Here is a 23,225-nt window from a genome sequence, read left to right as displayed (position 1 = left end):
AATTTCAACTTTTCGTGTAACTGGATCTCTGTAATGTTGTAATGTGTATTTTCTGATATGGTTGAACAGGTATTTGGTTTTCAGCTTGGATTTAAAGGACTGGGGGTGCCATTTGAAGACATCCAGTCAGTGGCGTGAAATCTAGGCAAAGTTAAAATTGGAACAAGTTTTTAGCTTCACATACTCTGATTTGGCAGTGAAGCTGAAGCCCAGGAAATGGAAAAGTGTTGATATAAAAAAACTAGGTAGAATTCTGCATTGTCATGAATTGTTCACCTAATAGCACTTTAAATCCCTTCAGGATCTGGCATATTACTTTGATATTTTTTAGCGGCTAGTGCTAGACAGGCATTTCCTCTACTTTTAGAGTATAGTGCTGTTGAGAAGCTGCTCCAGTTTTTGTTCAGAGCTGCTTAGAATGGTAAGACTGAGTTTATTCAGTACCTTCCTCTTGATTCCTCTAATGTATATGTTGTCTGTCTCCCAGAAATGTTGAATGTAGACATCCAGTGTTTTAAAAGCCAGAGTCTGGTGAAAATATTGAACATATACCACCACTTCATGTTGAGATTATTTTAACAGTTTTGAAATAAACATGTATCAAGTAGAAATGGCTTGCCTGTTAGTAGAGTTTATTATTTTTCAGTTATTTAATCCCTCCTAAAACTACAGCATATGCACTCCTTTTCTTACAGTGACAGATGCAGCTCATAATTCAGAGATTTTATCACAACAGCATTAGTGGACAAGGAAATGAATACAGACCCTTTTTATCATGCCTTTTTGTAGAGAGGGCTTGGGGAAGAACTGGAAAGAGGTGAGGAAAGAGGCACCTGGCTTTGTGAGCAGTCGACATTAACCACTGTTGCTATATCTAGCTACTGTGAATTGGAGCTTTAAATAGCTACTGTAATAGAAGTTAGCATGGAATTCACTTCAGCACTTCCCTGTAGCTGATGCAGCTTTCTGTGCTGTAAGGATGCTACTTCTAGAATTGGCTTGCTGTAACATTGCTGATAGAACTAAGTTTTATGTGCTTGGTTAAGAACAGTCAGTAGAGTTTGGGATTAGCCTGTATTAGCATGGCTCACAGTCAGACAATTCTGTTGACTGTCTTTTCCACCAGGGTGCAGACTCCCTAGTAATTTGTATGATTTTGAAATTTTCTCACATTATGGACTGCTGCTATTGGAAAGTACATTCCAAATAAGTCTCAGGTACAGAAAAACTGTCATCTTCTAACAAGTGTGACCCAACACTAAGGGGACCAGCAGGTTTTTTGTAGGCATCTTTGTCAGAATGGTGATGGCTCTAAATCAAAGTCACAATTAAAGATTTATTTTCTTAGCAGGATATTGTGATTAGTATAGCACAGAATTTATTACTAGAATGGCACAACATTTCTGCAAGCAGAATCAATATAGTACAATCTATAAGTAGCTTAATACAAAGTTTATAACACAACTTAAAATTTCTAATCACCTGGACCATCTGTGGATCAGGTGAAATTTTAGTATGTGTTTTGCTGTATCTATGTAACAATCATAATTAGGCTCAAAAATGATATAGAAGAGTGAGTGCGTCGGTCCTCGGAGAAAGCAGCCGCTGGTGGAGGTGTCCCCTGGCCACTAGGGGTCACAGTTCTCACTGTCCAGCAGCAGTTCTGATCCCTGTTCCCACTTCAGATTTGTAACTGGTGATTTTATAAGCAGTGCTCTGTGTGCTGTTACGCTTTCCTGCTCTGTGACAGGGTGATCAACAAACCTGGTTAGCCGGGTGCGTGGGACCTTCAAGGACAGCAAGGAGGGGAGTAATTGTCCTGGAGCCCAGGAATCCTCAGGCGGTTAGGGAGGGGAAGAAGAAATATGTTTGGGTTGTCTGCTTGTTTCACAGGACCTTCAGAGCCTGACAATGCGGGGAAACAGAATGAACACATGACCTGCTCAGTCACAGAGAATGGCTGAATGCTTCAGAATGGCATTAGCTGTACTAACTGTATTATCAGGGTTTGGGAGCAGGGCATACTGCTTATACCTAACTCAAGAAGTTGGAAAGTTGAAGAAATGAGTACTTGTTAACACTAGTAGGATATTTATTCATAAAATGTTATCCATTTCAAGCTGAATTACTATAAGGTAAAAAGTACCAAGTTAAAAAAAGCATTAGACACATTTGCTGACAATTGTCCATGAGCAATGAATAGACAAGGAAGTGCTCCCTGACATCTGTAACACTGTTGTGGATGCTGGGTGATATGAGAGCATTCAGTTAAATATTGTAGCCTGGACTTTGTACTCTGACTGCATAGTTTTGCTTCCTGCAGCTGGCAGAGAGGCTGTAGACCTCAGCAGGCCCTTGCTTGATCCAGTGAAAACTTGTAACTCTAAATAAGCCATTTCTGTCACTGGAATGTGACTGCTTATTTTAAATCTCTTCTGTTTTCACTTGTGGCTTGGTCAGTCTGTCTCGTGAAATTGTGTATTGTAAAATGCCTTCACTATCTTACACGTAGTGTTTAACTAGTTTAAATATTACATTTTGGCCTCTCTGTGTTTTAAATTTTAACATGTGGCTGTATGTGTTAGACACTGATGTTTTCAATTTTTCCCCAAATTTTCAAGTTCTAATAATTAATTTTGTCACATATGACTTCCAGTCATCAGAATTTGGTGAGTACCCGTATCTGGAAGCATTGCTCTTTCTTTCTTCAGGTGTCTCTCTGGGATAAGTATGACCAGAAACAGATAAAGGCCATTGGAAAATAAGGAGTACAGCCTGTTTTTTTTCAAAACACAAAAATGTGATGGAGGGGGAAAGAGAAGAAGAAATAATCTGCCCTGCCTTGCCATGGGGTAGAGCAGCTGAGAACATTCAGTCAATACAGGATCTAAGTATTCACTTGCATGAGAGCAAATGCTTGAAGTGCTTAGCTTAGAAATAGCAAACTCCCATTTGAAGTTTTGCAGATTTCTTCAAGAAATCTAGCTCATTTACTTACTTAATTCTTTTGGCCCTGTGCTATCACTATACTGAATAATCCGTAGCTCAATTTAAGTATTCTAGGTAGCTGAAACTTGTCACTGTCAGTATTACATGTGTAGAGAAGTGTTTCCATGCATCTGAGTATTAGGCTGGAACTGTAGTTATTCTTCCTGAAGTGGAACTTGTTTCCTATTGAAACTCATTTCTAAATTGATTTTTGTGGGGTTTTGGTGGTTGTTTTTTTACCATTGATAGTTTCATTTTAACTTCCTCTAATATATGATTGTGAATGCCATTGAAAGTGTAGATGTAAAGATGTTTATAAACACCAATAGATTTGTGGTTTTCATTTTGTTGTAAAAGTAAATTAACACATATTAGTTGGTGCATAATATATTCTCCTGTTGCCACTGTTTAGCCTTGAGACTTTAATATCTACAAAAAACATAAGAAAAACCTATTAATGATAACAAACCACGACTGCTTTGCTAGTTTGAAAGCTTGTTTGTTTTTTATATTAGGTGACTGAATTTTGTTGTGTTAAATCTAATAAAATTCACTGTAGTTGCTTCCAATACATGGTAGAATGTAAGCTTGCATATCTACCCCTCCCATCTTCTGCCTCTGTTTATTTTACTTCAACATTTCCAGCAGAATTGATACCTTTAATAACTAGGTCGTGTAGTTGACGGTTATACTTACAGTTTTGACATACCCAGTGAAATTACCTACATGCATTTTAAGTCTAGTAAAAAAACAGTCTTTTATAATGACAGTTCCTGAGATAGATGAAATATACAAACTTTCTTCTTCCTTTTTCCTCATCAGGAACTATTGATGAAGATGTTGTGGTGATTGAAGCATCCTCCACTCCCCAGGTTACTGCTAATGAAGAAATAAATGTTACCTCAACTGATAGTGAAGTGGAGATTGTCACAGTTGGTGAAAGCTACAGGTGAGATTTGCATCTATTTTTATTAATGCAGTTTTTCTTGACTCCCAAGTTCGTCACAAGGCTCTGTGTCATTAAAAGTGCCTAAAGCAGTGTCAGAAATTCTAACCAGGATGCATAGCATGCATTTTTTTTTTATTTAAAACCCCAACCAAACAAAACCAATCAAACAAAAACCAGCCAACCAAACCTCTCAAACTCAAAGCCCCAAACCACAGCTTTGCCAAAGCTTGACAATTCAGCTAATTAGGAATTGTTGAGGTGGTTGTAGTTAGTGTGACTGATGGGCAGAATTTTAGGGAAGCAAAGCTGTACCACTGTACAGCTCCTAGAGTGAGCGAATGTAGGCTGAGTTGACTAGGGATTAGTTGAGCATTTCTCATGAAAGCATCCTACTGTTTTGAAGTTTCTGCTGTGTATGCTTTCCTGTTTTTTCATGCCTCTCTGGAAGTTCTGTTCCGTATTTGTCAGATTTTGAGGAATATAATGAAGTAGAGTTCCTTGAAATTGCCGTATGTGTGGGACTGTTTTAGATGCCTTCCTGTTGTGTATGTTTCCAGATTTGTGAACATGAAGGCAAAATTGTAGAATATGAAGAATGATTCTACTTTTTTTTTTTTTTTTTTTTTTTTTTACAGAATAATGACAAAGGAACAATAGGCATTAAATGATGAAAATATTCCATCTGTTTGTTGTCAGACAGTGCTTTCACTGATGCAATTTTAAATTCAAAATATCAGACAAGTTTTCCTGCAAAAATCACTTATTGCAACAAATGTCACATTGAAGAAGCCAATTTTATGTTGAAGACAAATGCTTGAATAATGTAGATTTCATGAACACTTGGAACTTAATTTTTCGTGAAACTCCAACTCACAAAGGATGTCATACTCACAAAAATAAACAGCCTCAATCTATAGCAAAAGAGAAGTAGGGAGAGATAAGAGAAATCAACATTACTTTCTTCAACAATATTTATTTCCTTCTGTTTAAAAGAAAACAAAAGCTACAGAATCAACAAATGCTCTGTTTTGAGGTGATTAGAAACATGTTTCTAGAAATAGTTGATTTATCTACATGAATGTATTTATTGAGAACAACATGTATGCTTGGAAAGACTTGAGCTACATCAGGTTAACGCTTTAGCCTCTTACAGCTTGCATGTAAAGCTTTAACAGGTAAAAGAATCAGGCTAGATGAAAGTGATTGTGCTTATGGAACATGAATTCAAATCTCATAAGACATAAAGGTGCCTTTAGAAAATAAACAGCTTTGTCTCTTCTGATCACCAATGAGGGTATTTTATGCATTAGCCATAAAAGACTTGAGGGGGAAGGGGGAAATAAATTACTACTTTCTTACCTTACCTTCTGTAATGATACAGCCAAAACAGGAGCAGCAGGCCTCCCTCTTTTAGTTGACATTAGTCTTGTTTTGCCTGATGCCTTAAGTGAGGAGATTGAACCAATTCTGGTGAATTTAAATTTCTGGCCTGTTTGGTTTGTTAGACCTTCTAACATGAAGATTTCTCAAAGGCATTTCATTATGTATCTCTCAAGATTGTAACAGAATGGTAAAATTAGGTTTTGCTCTTTAACTTTGTACTGTCCTTGCTCTCAACTGTTGCAAGAAGACATCACTGAAAATGTTCAGCTGAAAACTTTTTGAGAAGATCAAAAAAATACCTGGGGTTTATTTTGTTAATGGAAAAAGTAACGATTCTGTCTGTTTAGTTTTGGTTGATTTTGTTTGTTTGTGTAGTACAGACAGCAAGGTTTCTGGAATTGTTCTCTGAGGAAGAAGAGTCTTAAATTCAAATCTTGAGCCTGAAATGTCAAAAACTGCTGAACTAGTCTTTTGTACCTTGTACATAGTGTATTTCCTATGCAGGAAATTTACAATTTGCAGGTGAAACTTAGTTTGAAAGGAATTGACTCACTTGAATACAGGGGTTTTTTTGTATGAATGTACTTGATAGTACCTGAAGGTCAGCTGATGGTTGAGCATGCTGGGCATTTTAGCCTAGATCAGAAAGAAGACTTAAAAGATCAGAAAGAAGGAAAGAAAATTAATGAGGTGTTTAATCTGTCTCTTCCTGGATCTTCCTTTTAGTCTTTTTTTTTTTTTTTTTTTTTTTGTGTGTGTGTGTGTGGGATAAAAGAAAACTACTTGAAGCAGCAAGGAAGGAAGCCAGCATTCTCCAGACGACACAACCCATGGATCTCTTAGAAACTCAAAATTTGTGTTTAGACTTCGAAAAGCTAGAAACAAAAACAAAAACAGTTTTGTGTTGGAAGTGTTGAGGCAAAGCATCTGTTGTGATATAGACCCAGGAACATGTTAGTGTACATAAGCTAGTCTTTCACTTTTATCAGTGTGTTGTAGGCAGGATAGATAAAGACCATAGAAATGGCATTTTCCATCTTACTTATCTCCAGGCGAGGCGAAGATGAAGTAGGAGGTGAGACATTAACCCTTCTTTGTATTACAAGAGTGCACCTTGAGTCACTGAAGAGGTGACCAGAGAGGTAAATTTCATTCTGGATGGTCAGTAGGACACACACAAAGCACAAACAAATCAATTTGGATATAATGCAAACCCAGACTTGAAAGAGAATTTTTTAACTGTTTTTAACCAGCTCAATCTTTAAAGTACATTGATTACTGAAGTGAAGTGGAAGTGTAAGCCAGTTAAGACTGTAGCAAACATGCTTTTTGCACTACAGGAACATATACTGATCTTTGTTAGCGAGTTACACAGATGGGTTAAAGGGAGTACAGGCAGAAGAGAAATGTAGACTGAGCTCCATGGTGATATGTGCAGTGGGTTTGGTTTGTTTTTAGTGAAGTCATTCCCTTTTCTTCACATTTTCCTCTTCTGAATTTCTGAAGTTTTGAGTACATTGTTTTTTCAAACTGGAAAATAAGAACCACTTGATCTATGTAAATACTGGAGAGTTAGAGGTTTTTAACAGTGACTGGTAAATACCATGCTGAAAAAAATATTCTTCCCTTAATTACAGACAGTATTCTCTTAACTTAAATTCCAGAACATCACTGATTTGAGTGCTTGGGTTTGTATGGCTGAATTGAAGAGGTGCTAGATGTTACGCCACAGAGATAAAACCATCCCTGTCTTTAGGCATGGGTTACAGGCTTATGATTTTCTCTCAAACCACATTTCATCATATGAACATTACACAAAGTTGTGCCTGTTCTTTGAGAAGAGGAGAAACATAATATTCAAGAGAGAAAAGTCCAGAGATTTTGCAGTTTTAGGACATTTTTGAAATAGAAAATACAGAGATTACCTTCTGAAAATATTCTGTCCCAAGTTAACATGCACAGTAACTTAATGTTTACAGATGTTCGTTGTCTTTACAATTCTGCCAGCATTCATAAATCTGCTGTTTTAGATTGCATAGGAATAGTGTAGGATTTGGAGACTCTTTATTTACCATTAACAAAGCTAAAACATGACATCAGAAGTAACTACTGCCTGACTGTGGTTGCAGAGTTTCACAGTGAATTTTTTTATAAGTTTCTTGTACGTATTTCACAGTAACATGGTTTAAAGAACTTTAAACTCTACCTGTTGAGTATTTGCCATTACGTTATCTGGTAAAGGCTGCAGTAATGTTTGTAAGTACACATGTAGTGAATGTGGAGCAATGGGGTATTCCAACACAACAAAATGTTTTTCTAGTAATAAAAATACCAAATAATAATGAAAAAATACTACAAATCTTCTCAAACACTGAGGAGAAAAATTAGTAATGGCAAAAACTAGGCCAGTACTTAAGGTATTATCTTGTTTTAAGGTCTCGTTCAACACTTGGACACGCAAGATCACACTGGGGACAAAGCTCTGGTTCTCATGCTGCACGACCTCAAGAACAGCGGAACCGCAGTAGGATCTCCACAGTCATACAGCCGCTGAGACAGAACGCAGCGGAAGTAGTGGACCTTACAGTGGATGAAGATGGTAAGTTGCATTGATCTGAGAAATCCCTTCCCTTTTCAGAAGCAGGATGATCAGTGTAAGGGGAGAGAAGTTAATTGAGTTGGTTAAAACATAACTATTCTATGAAAATGTCTCAATTCTAAACAAACAAATTTCCAGGCCTGTCAGAAAACCCTCTTATGGCTTTACTTTTAAAATTGAAGTTTATCCATCCCCAATGGGTCTACTAGATGTCATTTTTCTTCCAAAACTGACCTGAGTGTGTGTGGTGTGTGTCTGAAGGCTGACTCACCAGACAGAAATTACAGAACAGGTTGGAACTACTTCTTTTATAATATGCACTTCAATGCAACACTGTAAAAGTAAAATCTATTGCTCCTTGTGCTTTGGAATAGTTACTGTTCTTGTAGGCTTCGGAGTAAAAATTATTTTTAAAAAAAGGAAGAAAAAAAACCCCCACAAACAAAAAAGCAAACAAAAAAACACCCCCAAAACCAAATCCCCAACAAAACAAAAACCAAACAAGCCAGAAAACAGACCAGTAACCCCAAACTAGTTAAATTTTTTAGTTTTCTGAAGCTGTAACCTTTAATTGTTTCCTAACATTAAAATCTGCTAGCATTTAATAAATCTGTTTCTGCTGAAAATCATAAGAGCAACTTCCATGTATTGTCAGAATTTGAGAAGGAGAAACTAAAGCTCTTGTACTTTTTTGCAGTTTCATTTTTTGCTATTGGTGGCGGCTTGGGGGATTTCTTTGGTTCATGTTACTTTTAATTTTCAACAGAAATTTTGTCCTGCTGTGCTTCCGTCCCTTAGCATATTGCAAGCTGATATCTTGCAATATCTTATTCTTCAAGTTGTTTTGATTTTTGGGGTAGGTTGGAGAGTTGGAAGAGTTTGTAATTGTTTTTTTTTTTTTCTGATGGTTTTTAAGGAAGAGGATGGGTTGATTTACAGATTCTTTTCTTTATAGATTTACTGTGAAGTATCATAACTGTATCAATGAAGGGGAATCATAGAATGGTTAGGGTTGGAAAGGACCTTAAGGTTATGTAGTTCCAATCCTCCTGCCATGGGCAGGGACACCTCACACTATAAACCATGTTGCCCAAAGCTCTGTCCAGCCTGGCCTTGAACCCTGCAAGGGATGGAACATTTACCACTTCTTTGGCAACCTCTCTCACAGTAAAGAACTTCTTCCTTATATCTATCCTGAACTTCCTCTATTTAAGTTTGATCCCATTACCCCTTGTCCTGTCACTACAGTCCCTGATGAATAGTCCCTCTCCACCATCCTTGTAGGCCCCCTTCAGATACTGGAAGGCTGCTATGAGGTCTCCATGCAGCCTTCTCTTCTCCAGGCTGAACAGCCCCAACTTTCTCAGCCTGTCTTCATACGGGAGGTGCTCCAGTCCCCTGATCATCTTCATGGGCCTCCTCTGGACTTGCTCCAACAGCTCCATGTCCTTTTTATGTTGAGGATACCAGAACTGCAGACAGTGCTGAAATGGGGTCTCACAAGAGTAGAATAGAGGCCATCTATTGCTTTAATCTTACTCTTTAAACACTTTAAATTATAGAATTTAGTCTTATATTCAGGAATCAAGTTATTTTAAAAAATACTGTTGCTCAATGAACTTTTACTTTTGTGATGTTTGTATTTACGACGAGACAGAACTGTCTGTATTGCTGATGGTGAGTCCACACAGCAACAGGCTAGCGGGGTGATTAAGGCTGTTAGAATTGAGAACTGTCTGACTGCAGGATTGCTTTCAGAACATATTAGCATCCAGTCTTGAGCTACTGTGTGATCACATGGCCATGTTAGGCTATAGGTGTCCTATAGGGCATGCTGGGTTTTTTTCTGAATTTTAACATTAATACATTTCTCCCTAAATTTTTTCCTGTAAATAAAACCCAGTATATTTGAATGCCACATTAAAATGCACAGTATTTTAAATGTAGGTAACAGGTCATGTTTTTTTAATATAATGAGTTCAAAGACTTGCAAGAAGGGAGATAAGTTTGTTCCTGTGACTTGCTCATACATCTAGTAGATGTAGAGAGCAATCTTGCAAGCTAGTCATATTGAATTTTGAGACTTTGTGTAAAAACTATTTGAAGTGTCTTGACACCTCTCCCCCCCACCCACCCCCGACACCTATGCAGACATTTTTATTAGCAAAGCAAACCTGAGCTGTTTGTGAGGATATTCCCTTTTATGGTATCTCATATTCCTAGTCATGTCATTGCCTTCTTCAGTAATCAGAGATAAATTTCAAACTTGCAGTCAAAGGCAGACATTTTAAAGTCTAGATTTGAATTTTGCCCCCAAGTATCCTTTTAAATGTTAACCTGTTTACAATTGTGTAGCAGAGAACAAGGTTTATGAAGTGTTTCGTCTGTTTCCCTGTATATTAAATATATTCTCAACTATTACCTTTACAATATGCAAAATGAACATATATGTACTTTTAACAGAAGTTTCAAACTGATTTAATGAATCTGTTTTTAATTGAGTCTAGAAACCAAGTTTATCTTGCTCTAGCCTTTGGTACTCTGCATCTGGAATGACTGAAGTTTGTCAAGTGGCACTGTTTAGTTTAGATGGTATTATGCTGCTCTTGGTTAGTTATCTAGAAGTCTTTGCTTTGTAGGCATTAAAAAAATGGTAATAACCAGAGAGTAGTTTGCTTCTGGATTTATAAAAGATTTCAGCAAACATTGATTACAAAGTACCAAAGTAATTTAATATCCTTTGTAGCAATATGTTATTCAGTAAATAAAACTTGATCTGTCAGATATGGTTGGGAATTGATTTTTATATTAATCCTTAAAATTTGAGGTTTTTTGGGCGTTTTTTTTAATGCTGTTTTTTCCACACACAAGTGAAACAGAATTAACTTTTGTGTTTTGTACCTGTCAGGATTTTGTGTTCCAACTTGCTTAGCATCTGGCAAGACCAGAATTGTGAATTTCTTGTAAAATAATTACAACCCAGCAACAATAATAAACAAAAACCAAATACACCAACCCAAAAACCTCGCCAAAACCAACCAACCGAACAACAAACAGAACAAAATCAACCAAACCAAACCAGCTGCTTTTAAAGCTTAAGGAACATGAAAGCTTTTTTCATTTTGCTAGAGCCGACAGTTGTGCCAACCACGCCAGCTAGAGTGGAGCCGCAGGTCACGAGTTCTTCTACCAGTAACAGTTCTAGTAGGTCTACCTCGGAGCAGACCTCTGATTCATCTCAGCAGACCTCTGATTCATCTCCAGATGTCTCCAACATCCAACCCTCTGCAACACCAGAGACGACTGCTAGTCTTCCCAGTGGCGGCACTGCTGGTAGTTCGCCTGGAGGTACAGAATGAGAGCTTTCTAAACTGTTATGTTGCCTCCTGGTACAAAGGAGGTTAATGGTCATTCTCTAGATTAAATGGCATGTGAACTTTAACTACTGAACTTAATAGTAGTGATTTGAGAGGACAGGAATCTGATTTCTCCCCAAAGATGAAGGCAGTTGTGCTGGAGCCTTCTGCTTTTGCCTATAAGAATTATTTAGTTGTACCCAATGAACCACCTTACTTTCTGAGGAGTTAGAATATAGTTCACAGGGAATTAATTCTTACATTGCAGTGTGTTACAGGGGTGTTTTGTAATGTTTATTGTAAGGAAGTGAAGCATATATGTACATTCATTGAACCTCCCTGTATATTACCTGACTGGAAGCACATTTATACAGACCTGTTAGATACTGACCTGTAGTAAAACTGTATATACATAGCATTCATAATATACCTGAAACATGGGTGCTCTGCCCCTATCTGCAAGGCAGGTGAGGTACAGAAAATCTGAGCTGACTACAGCTGCACAAGAATTTGAGGTCCTTGTGCACTAACAACAGGTACAATCTTCTTTCCCTGCTGATAACATGCCTTAAATAAGTGGAATAAGGCAAGAGTCAGTTCACATCCATTAGTGGTTCCCTTGAGTACATCCACCTTAACCATTTTGCTTTGGTTCATTTGAAAGGCATGCCTAAATCTTCTTTTTTTGCATCCAGTTTGTTTTGTTCTAGTTTAGATCTGGTTTTCGGTCAATCATTTGTCTGAAGTACAATATCTTGAAGTACAATACTTTTTTCTATTTAAGATGCAGTTTTATGGTTATCAGCTTTACTAATTTCTTTCATTTTAATACCAAATTTTCTTTATCTTCAAGATGATATCAGAAGAGCTGCATCTAATACAACACTGGAAACTGGCCCTCCAGCCATGCCAAGGTTACCATCGTGCTGCCCTCAGCATTCTCCTTGTGGAGGACCTTCACAGACTCATCATGCGTTGGGTCACCCACATACAAGCTGCTTTCAGCAGCATGGCCACCACTTTCAGCATCACCACCACCACCACCACAACCCTCATCCAGCTGTTCCACTATCTCCTTCATTCAGTGACTCCAGCTGCCCTGTTGAAAGGCCACCTCCAGTGCCTGCACCTTGTGGAGCAAGCAGCAGTTCTGGCACCAGTTACCATGACCAGGCATGTTTAATTCTTGTGACTCTCTCTTTGTGATTTCAAGTCATTACATTTATGAGAGAATGGAATGGGATGTTTGTTCTGTAGCAGGCATTATAGAAGGGAGCTAAAAGAAAATTTGAGCTATAATAGATGGACACACAAAACCTGAAATTTTACAGTCATAATCCTATCACTGACAGCTGACATCCTTTTGATGACTGTAAGATGATAGTGGCTGTTTAAGCAATACCTTGAAATATACTCTGGTGATCATAGCAGTTTCGCAATGCAAATGCTTCAGCTGCTTTAAGAGAAGAAAAAAATTAAGTCTAATGCTCTGTTTATAAAAGATGTAAAAGAGTTGCTTTTCTAAAACCATTGTTTTTTAAGACTTAAGTAATTAAAACCACACCTCTAAACCAAGGCAGTTATTATTAAGAACAATACTGAGCAAACTTAATTTATATCATGCTGAACTATTAACCTAGTTTCTGTTTTAAGTGTTATACATTTCCGCAACTGAAAATGCTAAAGATTAGGGGTTTTGTCTCCAAATATTTTAATGTATGTAGCTCCCATGTACTCATTGATTTATCCATCATGGGGTTTTGGGGTTTGTTTTTTTACACAGCATGGTGTAATGAATTTGGTCTCTCTCACCATATTCAAGAACTTAGAAGTAAGAAATGTTAACTATAGTTTAACAAATGTTCCAGAGTTGAGCCTTAAAACTTAAAAATTTGGATCTGAGTTGCTTGTGATTGATTTGGGTTTTATTAATCACATTGTCTGAGGGTTACTGTTTTCAGTGTCTGAAGAATTGCTTGAAAAAAGATGGTTTGTTTACCCAGCAGGCATTGCCAGTAGACTTAAGCAGCAGCGCTATAAGAAGTCATGGAAGTGGTGCTTTTCATGGAACATCTGCTTTTGACCCCTGCTGTCCTGGTTCATCTTCTCGAACTGCAATTTATGGGCACCAGGCTAGTGCTGGCCCAAGCCAGTCAATAACGATAGATGGATATGGATCAAGTATGGTTGCGCAGCCACAGTCTCAACCTCCTCCTCAGGCATCGCTCTCTTCCTGTCGGCATTATATGCATTCTCCTTGTAAGTACTGATAAGTACTGGGTATATGGGGGGGACCCAGTCAAACATGAAAACACCTTCCCTGGCTGCCTGTGAAAACTATTACTGTCTGCTTGGTTTGATCTTGGAAATTGCCTAGCAAAACATATATTAAGAAATGTATTTAAACAGTTTAGGTTGTGTAAAGGATTTGAATGGCATCAAGGTGAGGTGAAAGTATTTTCTTCTGAGTGACCTTAATAATATTCAGACTTCAACAACTGTATCTCCTATGAAAATATTTTTCATCTCCTTTGTATTTTAGCAGTGCCTCTTTATTTCCTTTTCCTTGGTCCATACCCCCATCCCCCCAGTGAATTCTGCTTGAGCAAACTCAGAAAGTCAACTAATTTGTTTGTGATTTCTTTCTTTGGATTTTATGTCTCTACAGAACAGTGGCAGGGTGGATATTGAAAATAAACAAAGTGAAGTAAACTTTCTCCCCATATATATACCTTTTCCAGCATGCATCACACAGGGGTTGGTTTGTGTGTTTGGGGTTTTTTAATTATTATTTTTGTATTACCAACAGTGGCAAGTGGAATACTTTTGGCTGCAGAAAGTAAGGGTTTCTTGTAGGGTATATTGCTGGAATTACTTTATCTAAAAATTGCGTAGGCACATATTCCCATTGCCACTGTTTACACTGGTGGAATAATATTGAAGCATTTGTGTAAAGACAGTATTTAAAATAAATTTCAGTCATAACCTGCAACTGACCAGACTAAAATCACCTGATGTTTTCATTGCAGATGCTTCTTTGACCAGACCTCTTCACCATCAAGCTTCTGCATGTCCTCATGCTCATGGAAATCCTCCGCCACAGCCACAACCTCCACCTCAAGTAGATTATGTTATCCCTCATCCAGTGCATCCTTTCCATCCTTCAATCTCCTCTCATGCATCTTCTCATCCTGTTCCACCTCCACCACCAACTCATCCTTTAGCCAGTGCAGCTGCTCCAATACCACAACATCTTACTGCAACACACCAGCCTATATCCCATCACATCCCTGCAACAGCACCTCCAGCACAGAGGCTACATCCTCATGAAGTGATCCAGAGGATGGAGGTCCAGAGAAGAAGAATGATGCAACACCCAACGTATGTCACAAATGTACTCACAGCAATATCTAAACATATAATTCATTTCCCTCAGGTTTGTAAAATGTTGCATGTGAATCTCAAACCGTTAGTTGCATGGTTAGGAACTATTAGTATGAAACCATGGTAAAAGGTGTCTTTACATACCACCAGAGTCATGTGAGCAGTAAGACTGAACCTGTTCCCTTACATCTCTGAATAATGTCTTCAGGTAAGGCATGAATAGGCATGGAAAAGAAGAGAAACTTATGTTTCTCTCATCCTCCAGATAACAGGCAGGAATTCCTTTTCAAGCTGAACACCTTGAAAAGTACATCATGGCTTCCTTTCAGATGTGTTCCTTGACATTGTGTTTTGCCTTGTTGATGCTGCTAAGATTCTCTTTATGTAACTAATTTATATAAACATTTTAAAACAAAATGAGCAATTTATCATAAGAGACTGTTTACCAGGTTAAATTCAGATTGAACTTAGATACTTAGCTTTACTATGCCTTTACATCTTTAGAAGAAAAACTGAATAGTATCGGTATGAAAATGTGACCAGTGTTGAGATGTAGCTTTGGTGTTACTGTTTAAGAGATGCCACTGTTGTTGCTAAACTAGATTTATGACAGTAATATGAACAGAAAGCAGTCCTCTTCTTGCTGTCATGTCTCAAGTGTGGGTACAACAGCTCTAACTTCCTTACAGTCTTTGACTCAGCCATGAAATGTACAAAAGGCAGTGTGTGAAGGTGCACTGCGTTTGTAGAACAGATATTCTCTGTTGTTAAATCTCATCGCCTACTTTAGGCTAAGATTGTGGGATAGGCAGCCTCTAAGTTTTACATTCATAGAAATAATTTCAAATCTATTTCTTAGACTAATTTTAGGAAAAATGGGCCTATGTGACATAAAATTTTTATGGAATTATGGAAGTTGTTCTGTGGGGTTTTCTGTATTAAAATGTTCTTCTAGATTTTTCTGTATAGTTATCTATACAGAGGATAAGCTGAAGGAAGGTGAGACTTAGGAGTAGGTTCTGCTGATCGGTCTATTCCTATGCTGGTCTTTATTGTTGGAGGAAACTAGTACTTCTAGCATACTGTCTACAAGCTTGGTAGAGTTCTCTGGAGAAGTGTCAATTTACAGTGACTAGAATAGTGTGCTGTAAAGTAACTTTTTATTTCTCTAGACAGGTAAATTTACAAAATGTCTAGTGTACTTTGTCAAGTAGTTTAAGGTGGTAGTTAATCTGAACACAGTGTACTGCTTCTGGCACAATCCAAGTTTCTATGTTGACATAAAAACCAAACAAACAACCTACCCAACAAAAAAAGAAAAACCAAACAAAAACCCTGAAAACTTTCTTTGTTGAAAGCAATGCAGTGAAAAATACCACATCATTTCTTTCTGGAACTAGGAAGTGGTAAAGCAACAGGAGTCAGCCAGCAGGTTTCTGAAGATTTGGTTTTTTTCCAAACCTGTAGTTCTGTACCAGCTGGCATGGAAAAACTCTGCATTCTTATTACTTGAGCTATGAGGCAATTGTCCTTTGATTAGTGTATTAAGTTTCCCCTCATTACTTTTGCTTTTATGGTTTTATTGAAAATTAGCTGCAGCATAGCTGTGAATGATTGAATGTCAGCATGACTGTCATGTGGCCTTTGCTTTCCTACCTGCAGTTTGAGGTTAGGACTAAACACTTTGTCAGTCCTTCTGTAGTGAAGTCTGACAAAGGCAGATCACAGTAGCTGAAGTTGCCTGTGTCTTTGAATATGGTATTTGTACTGTAATCAGTTTCTAACTTGTATCTAAAGTTGAAATTACTGTATGGGGAGTGTTACTTTTATTTTGAATGCATTCCATGAATTCAGTCAGTAATGTTTTGATGATGGATGTTGCTTACTTGATATTAACAAGTATATGAAATTTACTTGCTGTTTTATGTTGTTCAGACGTGCTCATGAGCGGCCTCCTCCACATCCTCACAGAATGCATCCCAATTATGGTCATGGGCATCACATTCATGTGCCTCAGACAATGTCTTCCCATCCTCGACAAGCTCCAGAGAGATCTGCCTGGTTAGTAATCAGCTACTGTTTTAGTTGTTCAGGACTCAGGTCAGAAGACCATAATATGTTGATCACAGTGCTGATAATGCTGATAATGATTTTAGAAAGTGCTGCATGCACCTGTGGGTTAAAATGGCTTTGAAATACTGTTTTGAGTACTCAGTATCTTAAATTTATTGCTAGAGGTTTTTATCTATTGCTTTTAAAATGGAATTAAGTGTTACTGACTTTAGTTATTTCAAGTATTGATTTTAAAATAGGCAAGTAAAGCATTGCTGAACACTATTAGCACATTTATGTTCTTTGTAGAGTTTTGGATTTGAGTTATGTACTATTTTATCTCATCTGTGAACTTATTTCAAATTGTATCACGCACACTCATGAAGGTTACATTTAAGTTCCACAATATATTATGGTCAAATACATCTTGGTTGGCTGGTTGATTTGTTTTCAATAGGGGAAGAGGTGCATGCGTGACAGCTGCTGTTCCCACAGTGAGAGCTACAGAGACTCCATGCTGATTATATTTCTGGACATGATAAATGTGGAGTTGGCTCTACAGATTTATCATACTAAATCTTCACAGTTGATTCAAAACCAACTTTCAGTTACATTACGATGGTTCTCTAGCAGTGTTTAAACAAGTTTTTAAAAAAACCTTATGTCAAACTGTAGTGGTAGTAGTGCTGTATTGTATGCTTTCCAAAGCAGTGGAATGGTATCTAAGAGTTAAGATCTAACTTTGCTGTAACGCCACTTTCGTTCTTGTGACAGGGAACTGGGAATTGAAGCTGGTGTGACTGCAGCTACTTACCCTCCAGGACCCTTGCATCCTCACTTGGCCCACTACCATGCACCGCCTCGGCTTCATCACTTGCAGATAGGGGCTCTTCCTCTAATGGTAAGGCAATATCATATGAAAAATTATGATCATTGCTCATTGTAATTATTTTGTTTGTCAGGAAAATTACTAAAAGGTTTACTGCATTTAATTGGACATGTATACGTTACTGCAAAACTTAATGGTTATTCTGAAGAAGAAAGTACTCCAGTGTTTGTGTGGTGCTCCCAAACAGGGAGCTAGAATAGGTTCATTGTCAAATAAGAGGAAACAGTATAGGACACTAACATTTCTAACTTCAGCTCTTGTAAAATGAAACATATTTGAGTTTAAATTGTCACTTGCATTGCAATGCATTGACCCTCTGCATCTGATTTTTAAAGTTTAGATTCTTCTTTAATAGATTTTGGATTGTTAACGGTACCAACTTTCCACCCAGTGCATGAGAATTAGCACTAATGCTTTGTTACAGTGTGTATACAGCATACAGCACAGCTGGAGTTCCATCTAGAGTTGTTTGTTCTCAAATGATATTTGGTGTTCACCAACCTAATTCTGTGTTATAAAGTACATAATTTTAAGCAGCAGGAAGTGTGAGGGTAAAACTAGTCCCATGCTACACATAATCTAAGTAGAAAACTAAGGAAAATCAGCATAACTGACTTTTACAGAATATTATGTTTCAAAGAATGTTTGTAGGTTTATTTAAAATATTCTTACTTTGTTTAATAAAAGCTCAAAGACCCAATTTTAGTTCAGCAGAGTATGTTCAGTGTTTATGTGTGGTATTCCATATAGCTAAACCACATTACTTAATGTTCTTAAAAGTAGATAACCTCATAAAAATTATGGGCTCATCTGTAAATGAATGCTAAAATTGTAATTAATAATCAACCTGCAAGTCTTGCCCATCCAGAATCCCTCTGTTAGTAGCCAGAATTGACATCTAGGGATTGAACTGTAAATTTACAGCCAGTACTGTAGTAGCTGTTGCTTCATAGTCTGGTTTCACATTGCTTGCTCCTTGCTATTTAGAATCCTGAAGTACTTCCCTGATATATCAGGGTTGGTAATTCACTGATTCACAGCTTGCATACTTAAGCACACACTTTCTAGTGTAGAATTTGGTGTATTAACGTAGCCAACAAGTTTCTTACTGCAAAACCTTACCTCCTATGTATCATCTCTTCAAATTAAGATTTTTCTGCATTCTGTTTCATTTAGGTGTCTGTTTTTAAGTAGATGAAAAAGAGGCTTGCCTCTCTTACTGGTATTTCATGTGTGGTACTTTAGCAGATAGTATCAGTTGCTTCAGATTCTGAGAGAGAAAGGGTCCTCCTCCTAATAATTCAGGGACCAGCAATTGCATTAGGAAGCAGCAAGTTAAACATATGCCTATTTTATCTCATTTTATATCAGGGCTGATAAGGCAATTATGGGATTTATTTCCACTATTGCTGTGACGTTTTGAGAAACTTCATCGTTCAGCTGATCATTGTATTACAGTGTGATGAGAAACCTGGAGCTGTATTTTAACTTTCATAGGAGTATTCCTACAACTAAAATGTTACACAGGCAAGCAGATGGGACCCCACTGATTGTCACTTTAGCAGTAGAATGGAAGAAAGCTGTGATAGAGAATCTTCAGAAGCATTTCCCAAGTATGTGATTAAAATAGTGAGTTTTGCCCTTCTGCTCAGGGACTGGTGTTACTAATGGATAAGTGCCAGACAAAATAGGGTTTTTAACACTACAGAAATTTGTTTGTGTAGGGATATCTAGTCCTTGTAACAGTAATTCATGAATCTCTGGATGAAACATTACTGAAGTTGTTTGCACTTTGAGGTCTTGCACACACTGTACTGGCAGTGTGTTTCACAGTGTAGATAGAAGGCTATAAGGAGAACTTTCTCACATGTTTGAGGTCTGTTTTGAACTTTGCTGTGATCAGACCAAGTGGAACAACTTTGAAGTTGTGTTCTGAGTCTGCTTAATTTGAAGTGTGTTCCTTCTACACAAACTAGAACACAGAAGCAGGTTAGAGCACTGCTAGGCATTGTATATACAATGAATTCAAAGCATTACAAATACTTTTTGATGATTCTACTCCTTCTGTGGCAATAATGAATGCCAGAGGTTTCTTCGTTTGCATGTATGTGAGAATACAGATCTGTCAGCAAAATTTACTTTGAATATGGAGCAGTTAACTTTTTCATCTAACAAACTTAACTGGATATTAAGCAAAAGTGCCAATTTAGTTTTTACTAAAGAGCAACAGATCAATTGCAGCTGTCACCTTGGGTTTTTTTAACTGTAGCTTCAGGAATAGGGGCAGGGGAGGGGAGGCTGAACTGTGATTAGAGTCCCTCTGCCAAATGATTAATGTTATGACGAGTGCTTTCTTCTGTCAGTACAGACAGAGGGTACTAAATAGCAGTTTACAAGGCTCTTTAGTAGTATTCTTGATGCAGATGTCATCAAATGTTGATGTTCTCCATTCTTTATGAGGGGTGGGGTGTCTTTTAAAGTAACTCATGCTGTAGCTCAACTAAAAAAATTGTGTCAAATCCACTTTCTGAAATAGCATGCTGCCCATAAGCAGTGTGCATTGCTGTCTGTTCTCAAGTACTAAAACCCATTCAAAATATTGCTAGACCATAAAGGGCGTAATGGGGGATTTGAGCTTTAATAGCACTAGTAATCTGATGTATCAAATTTCAGATTTTAACTGGATGTGGATAACCTAATTTTCATGTAATCAGTGTTGGAATGTAAGACTGCTGTTTAATCCTCAGGGAGAGAAAATGCTCTGGATAAGTTGGGGGAGATAGTGTTCAGCAGCTTTGGCAGTCCAAATAGAGGATGGGAAAAGCAAATTTCCTTCACTTTTTTAAATGTTATTTCAGGAGGAATCCTAGATGAAAAGCAGTTAAAGAGCTTACTTCGTATCTGTGACAAGGATTAGGCTGCTTCTCAGTTACTTTAAGGGTGACCCTGGCTCAGAGTAGGCTTTGTTCCCATTGTTAGTACTTTAATGTTGTGTATGTGTTGTAGAAAGATCTGTCAGAGTGATTTTTGCGATGGATTCCATTCTGGACAAATATCCATTCTGCAAACTTTAACATTTTCAGGAGGAATCAACTAAAGATCAGTGCATGCATAACTAACGGAACATCACACGAGAGAGGCACAGGAGATGGGAGCTTTCGTCTGTTTTGTCTATTTTCTGCTGTGACTGCTGCTTGTTAGATGCCACTTCAGTATCTGTTTACTCTAAATGACCTTGTCTGCTCTTTGGGCACTGCAGGTGAGAGGCTTTTTGTCCCTGAGTGCCAAGCACCAGTTATCACATCTGGGTGGACAGGATGGAAATTTCCATAATATAATAAGCTGAGATAGATGTTAAAAAGAGCGTGACTTTTTCATAATGGGCTAGATACTAGCTGTAATTCTGACTTATGGCTGTAACCAGTATCCAAACAGAATTCCTTTTCTTCTGTTGCTTCCGGAAAGAGGCATCCTAGTTTGTAGTGAAATCTGGAAGGGAAAAGGTACAAAAATAAATCACCAGAAGGTGTTCCTAATCTGGCCTGAGGAGGCCTTGAAATAGCCCCCTTCCCTATACTGCCGGCTCTCTGGTGTCTTGCCTCCCAGATGTTACCCATTTACCTAAATGACCAGAATGCTATGTTTAGTTGTAAAACAGTTACTTTTTATAACTCCAAAGTTGAAAATATTTCTTAACATTTTTCAGGCTTCATAAAATAAGAATGTATTAGAAAAGTAGAGAATTGATGTTATTTGCTATAGCTTCAAAGATTTGGAGACATTAATTTAGAAATTGTAATTTATTTGAGCTTTGAAACAGGAGCTTACTCTGAATATGAGTTTGTTACTTGGACACTTAAACATCAGTGCTTTATATTTAAAACCAGCTCTGTTAAACAGAGGGTTATTTTTATGAATTGGATTTGTTCCTGTTTGTCACTTAATGGATGGGGGTTGAAGGTTAAAACTAGAAGGTGTTATTTCTTCCCCCTTCCATCTTCTCCTTTTCAAAGAGGAAAAGTAAAATCTCTTCAGCTCTAAACTGATAACTAAATTTCAAATGGAATATAGACCTGAAGTAAGCAGTGTTTCCTTTTTGCTTTGTAACTTTGTGTACTTTTGTGCTTGTTTAAGTAAATAACAGCTGTGACTGGGTTTTTTTGTGGGGGTTTGGTTTTTTGCGTTTTGGGAGGTTTTTTTTGTTTTTTGGGGTTTTTTTTAATAATTTAAATCTTAAATAATGAAGGCTATCTACATGTGTCTCAAATTGTTTCAGTGACCTGGTAATCACAGAAGTTCCTGGGATATGTAGTTCCAGTCTCCTGACTCCAGCTTCTCCTGCCTTTTAAATAGCATCTTGTTGCTTGCAAATTTCTGAGGGGGGGAATTATTTGAACTTTACATTTTGCTAGCTGTAGTGTAAAAAAAATCTCTATAGGGTTCATACAAGCTTTGAGAAGACTCCTTAATTCATCTGTGGACCTAGACTGCAGCTTGCCTGTCAAAAGGAGATCTATGGCTCATAATATTAAAAAAAGAGAGTACCTGAACCTCTCTCAGATGTTATACATCCAGCCTTCAAAGGCTGTCCCCCCCCCTTTTTTTCTGTTGCTATGGCCTTACTCTTCCATTCCATTAACTGTTGAATGACTCAGAGTGGTTGAAGCTGTCTTTGCACTTAGTTCTAAAAACTGGGGGGGGATTTGCAGGTATAGGTCACTAGGTTCCAGTACATTATGTGCTGGTCATAGTAGTATCACTCAGAGTGTAATCATACAGGTATCGCAACTATAAGAGATGCAACTGTTCCCTACAAAAATAGCTGATGAACTTCCTGTAAAGCATCTGCAGTACCTATAGTAGTTCAAGGTGACCTTTTGGTTTGAAAAAGCTTTCATTAACTACTGAATTTAACTGCATTTTTCAAAAAAGAAAATGGACTTTGTAATGCAGCTGCTACTTCTTTCGTTAATATAAACATGAACTACTGGTTTGTTTGGGGGTGTGTTTTTGTTTTGGGGTTTTTTTTGGTAGAATATAGGCTGTTGAAGAGGACTCGTTTTTAAGTTGCCCTCAGATGCTGATACAGTTAGGTCTTAGCTATACAGCACACATCACTTGTTCCTTTGCACATTATCTCTATGCAAGCTGCAACTTTTCCTTGTTTGAATTTGGTTTATTAAGATATTAATTGATCAGAGTTACTTCTTACTGAGCATTGATGTGGAGCTGGGCACTTGACTTGGTAAGCTGTTAGGATTTGTATGAAGATCATGCTTAATGTGAAACACTGCATGAAATATTGAGATGGAGACGTAGTACCATACAATGGAAGAATCTCTTCACTGACTGTGGCAACTGAAAGTCAAAAAGATCCTGGAAAGCTGGAGATAGAAAAGAAGAAAATCCCACAGGTTAGCTGTTTCCAAGCAATTTCAGAATGTTAGTGTTGTAAATGGTTCAGACTTAGCCTTGAATTTTTTAGTTGCTGCAAATTTTTGTGATAGCGGGAAGTGCAAAACCAGAAAGAGATACACGTATAGGAAACAAACAGTTCTTGGCAAACTTGTACTGGAATTTTCAGATCCATGCTTTATGCTTTAAAGTATAAATTATAATTTGACT

The 23,225-nt window shown here is 37.5% G+C and overlaps 1 protein-coding gene across 14 annotated transcripts in view; it reads left to right on the top strand.

The window, feature by feature from the left end:
• Positions 1 to 23,225, top strand: part of RNF111 (ring finger protein 111) — a 46,595-nt gene that overhangs the window by 15,076 nt on the left and 8,294 nt on the right. For 6 of the 14 annotated variants that reach the window (XR_013957739.1, XM_080626257.1, XM_080626253.1 and 3 more), the window contains 8 exons: positions 3,811 to 3,937; positions 7,756 to 7,919; positions 11,031 to 11,267; positions 12,129 to 12,448; positions 13,279 to 13,534; positions 14,305 to 14,656; positions 16,595 to 16,720; positions 17,486 to 17,612. Coding sequence is in view for 11 of the 14 variants with exons in the window: in XM_080626257.1 (XP_080482383.1) it covers positions 3,811 to 3,937; positions 7,756 to 7,919; positions 11,031 to 11,267; positions 12,129 to 12,448; positions 13,279 to 13,534; positions 14,305 to 14,656; positions 16,595 to 16,720; positions 17,486 to 17,612 (1,709 nt within the window). In the remaining 3 variants the exon portion in view is untranslated. Of the gene's footprint in view, positions 1 to 3,810; positions 3,938 to 7,755; positions 7,920 to 11,030; positions 11,268 to 12,128; positions 12,449 to 13,278; positions 13,535 to 14,304; positions 14,712 to 16,594; positions 16,721 to 17,485; positions 17,613 to 20,683; positions 20,860 to 23,225 lie in introns of those variants that run through there. The other 8 variants (XM_080626255.1, XM_080626252.1, XM_080626258.1 and 5 more) reach the window with 5 other exon arrangements.

This window comes from Psittacula echo (genome assembly GCF_963264785.1).
Source record: "Psittacula echo genome assembly, chromosome: 10".
Classification (NCBI taxonomy): Eukaryota; Metazoa; Chordata; class Aves; order Psittaciformes; family Psittacidae; genus Psittacula; species Psittacula echo.
The sequence above is the reverse complement of the archived record's forward strand: the minus strand, read 5'-3'. Positions and strand labels throughout refer to the sequence as shown.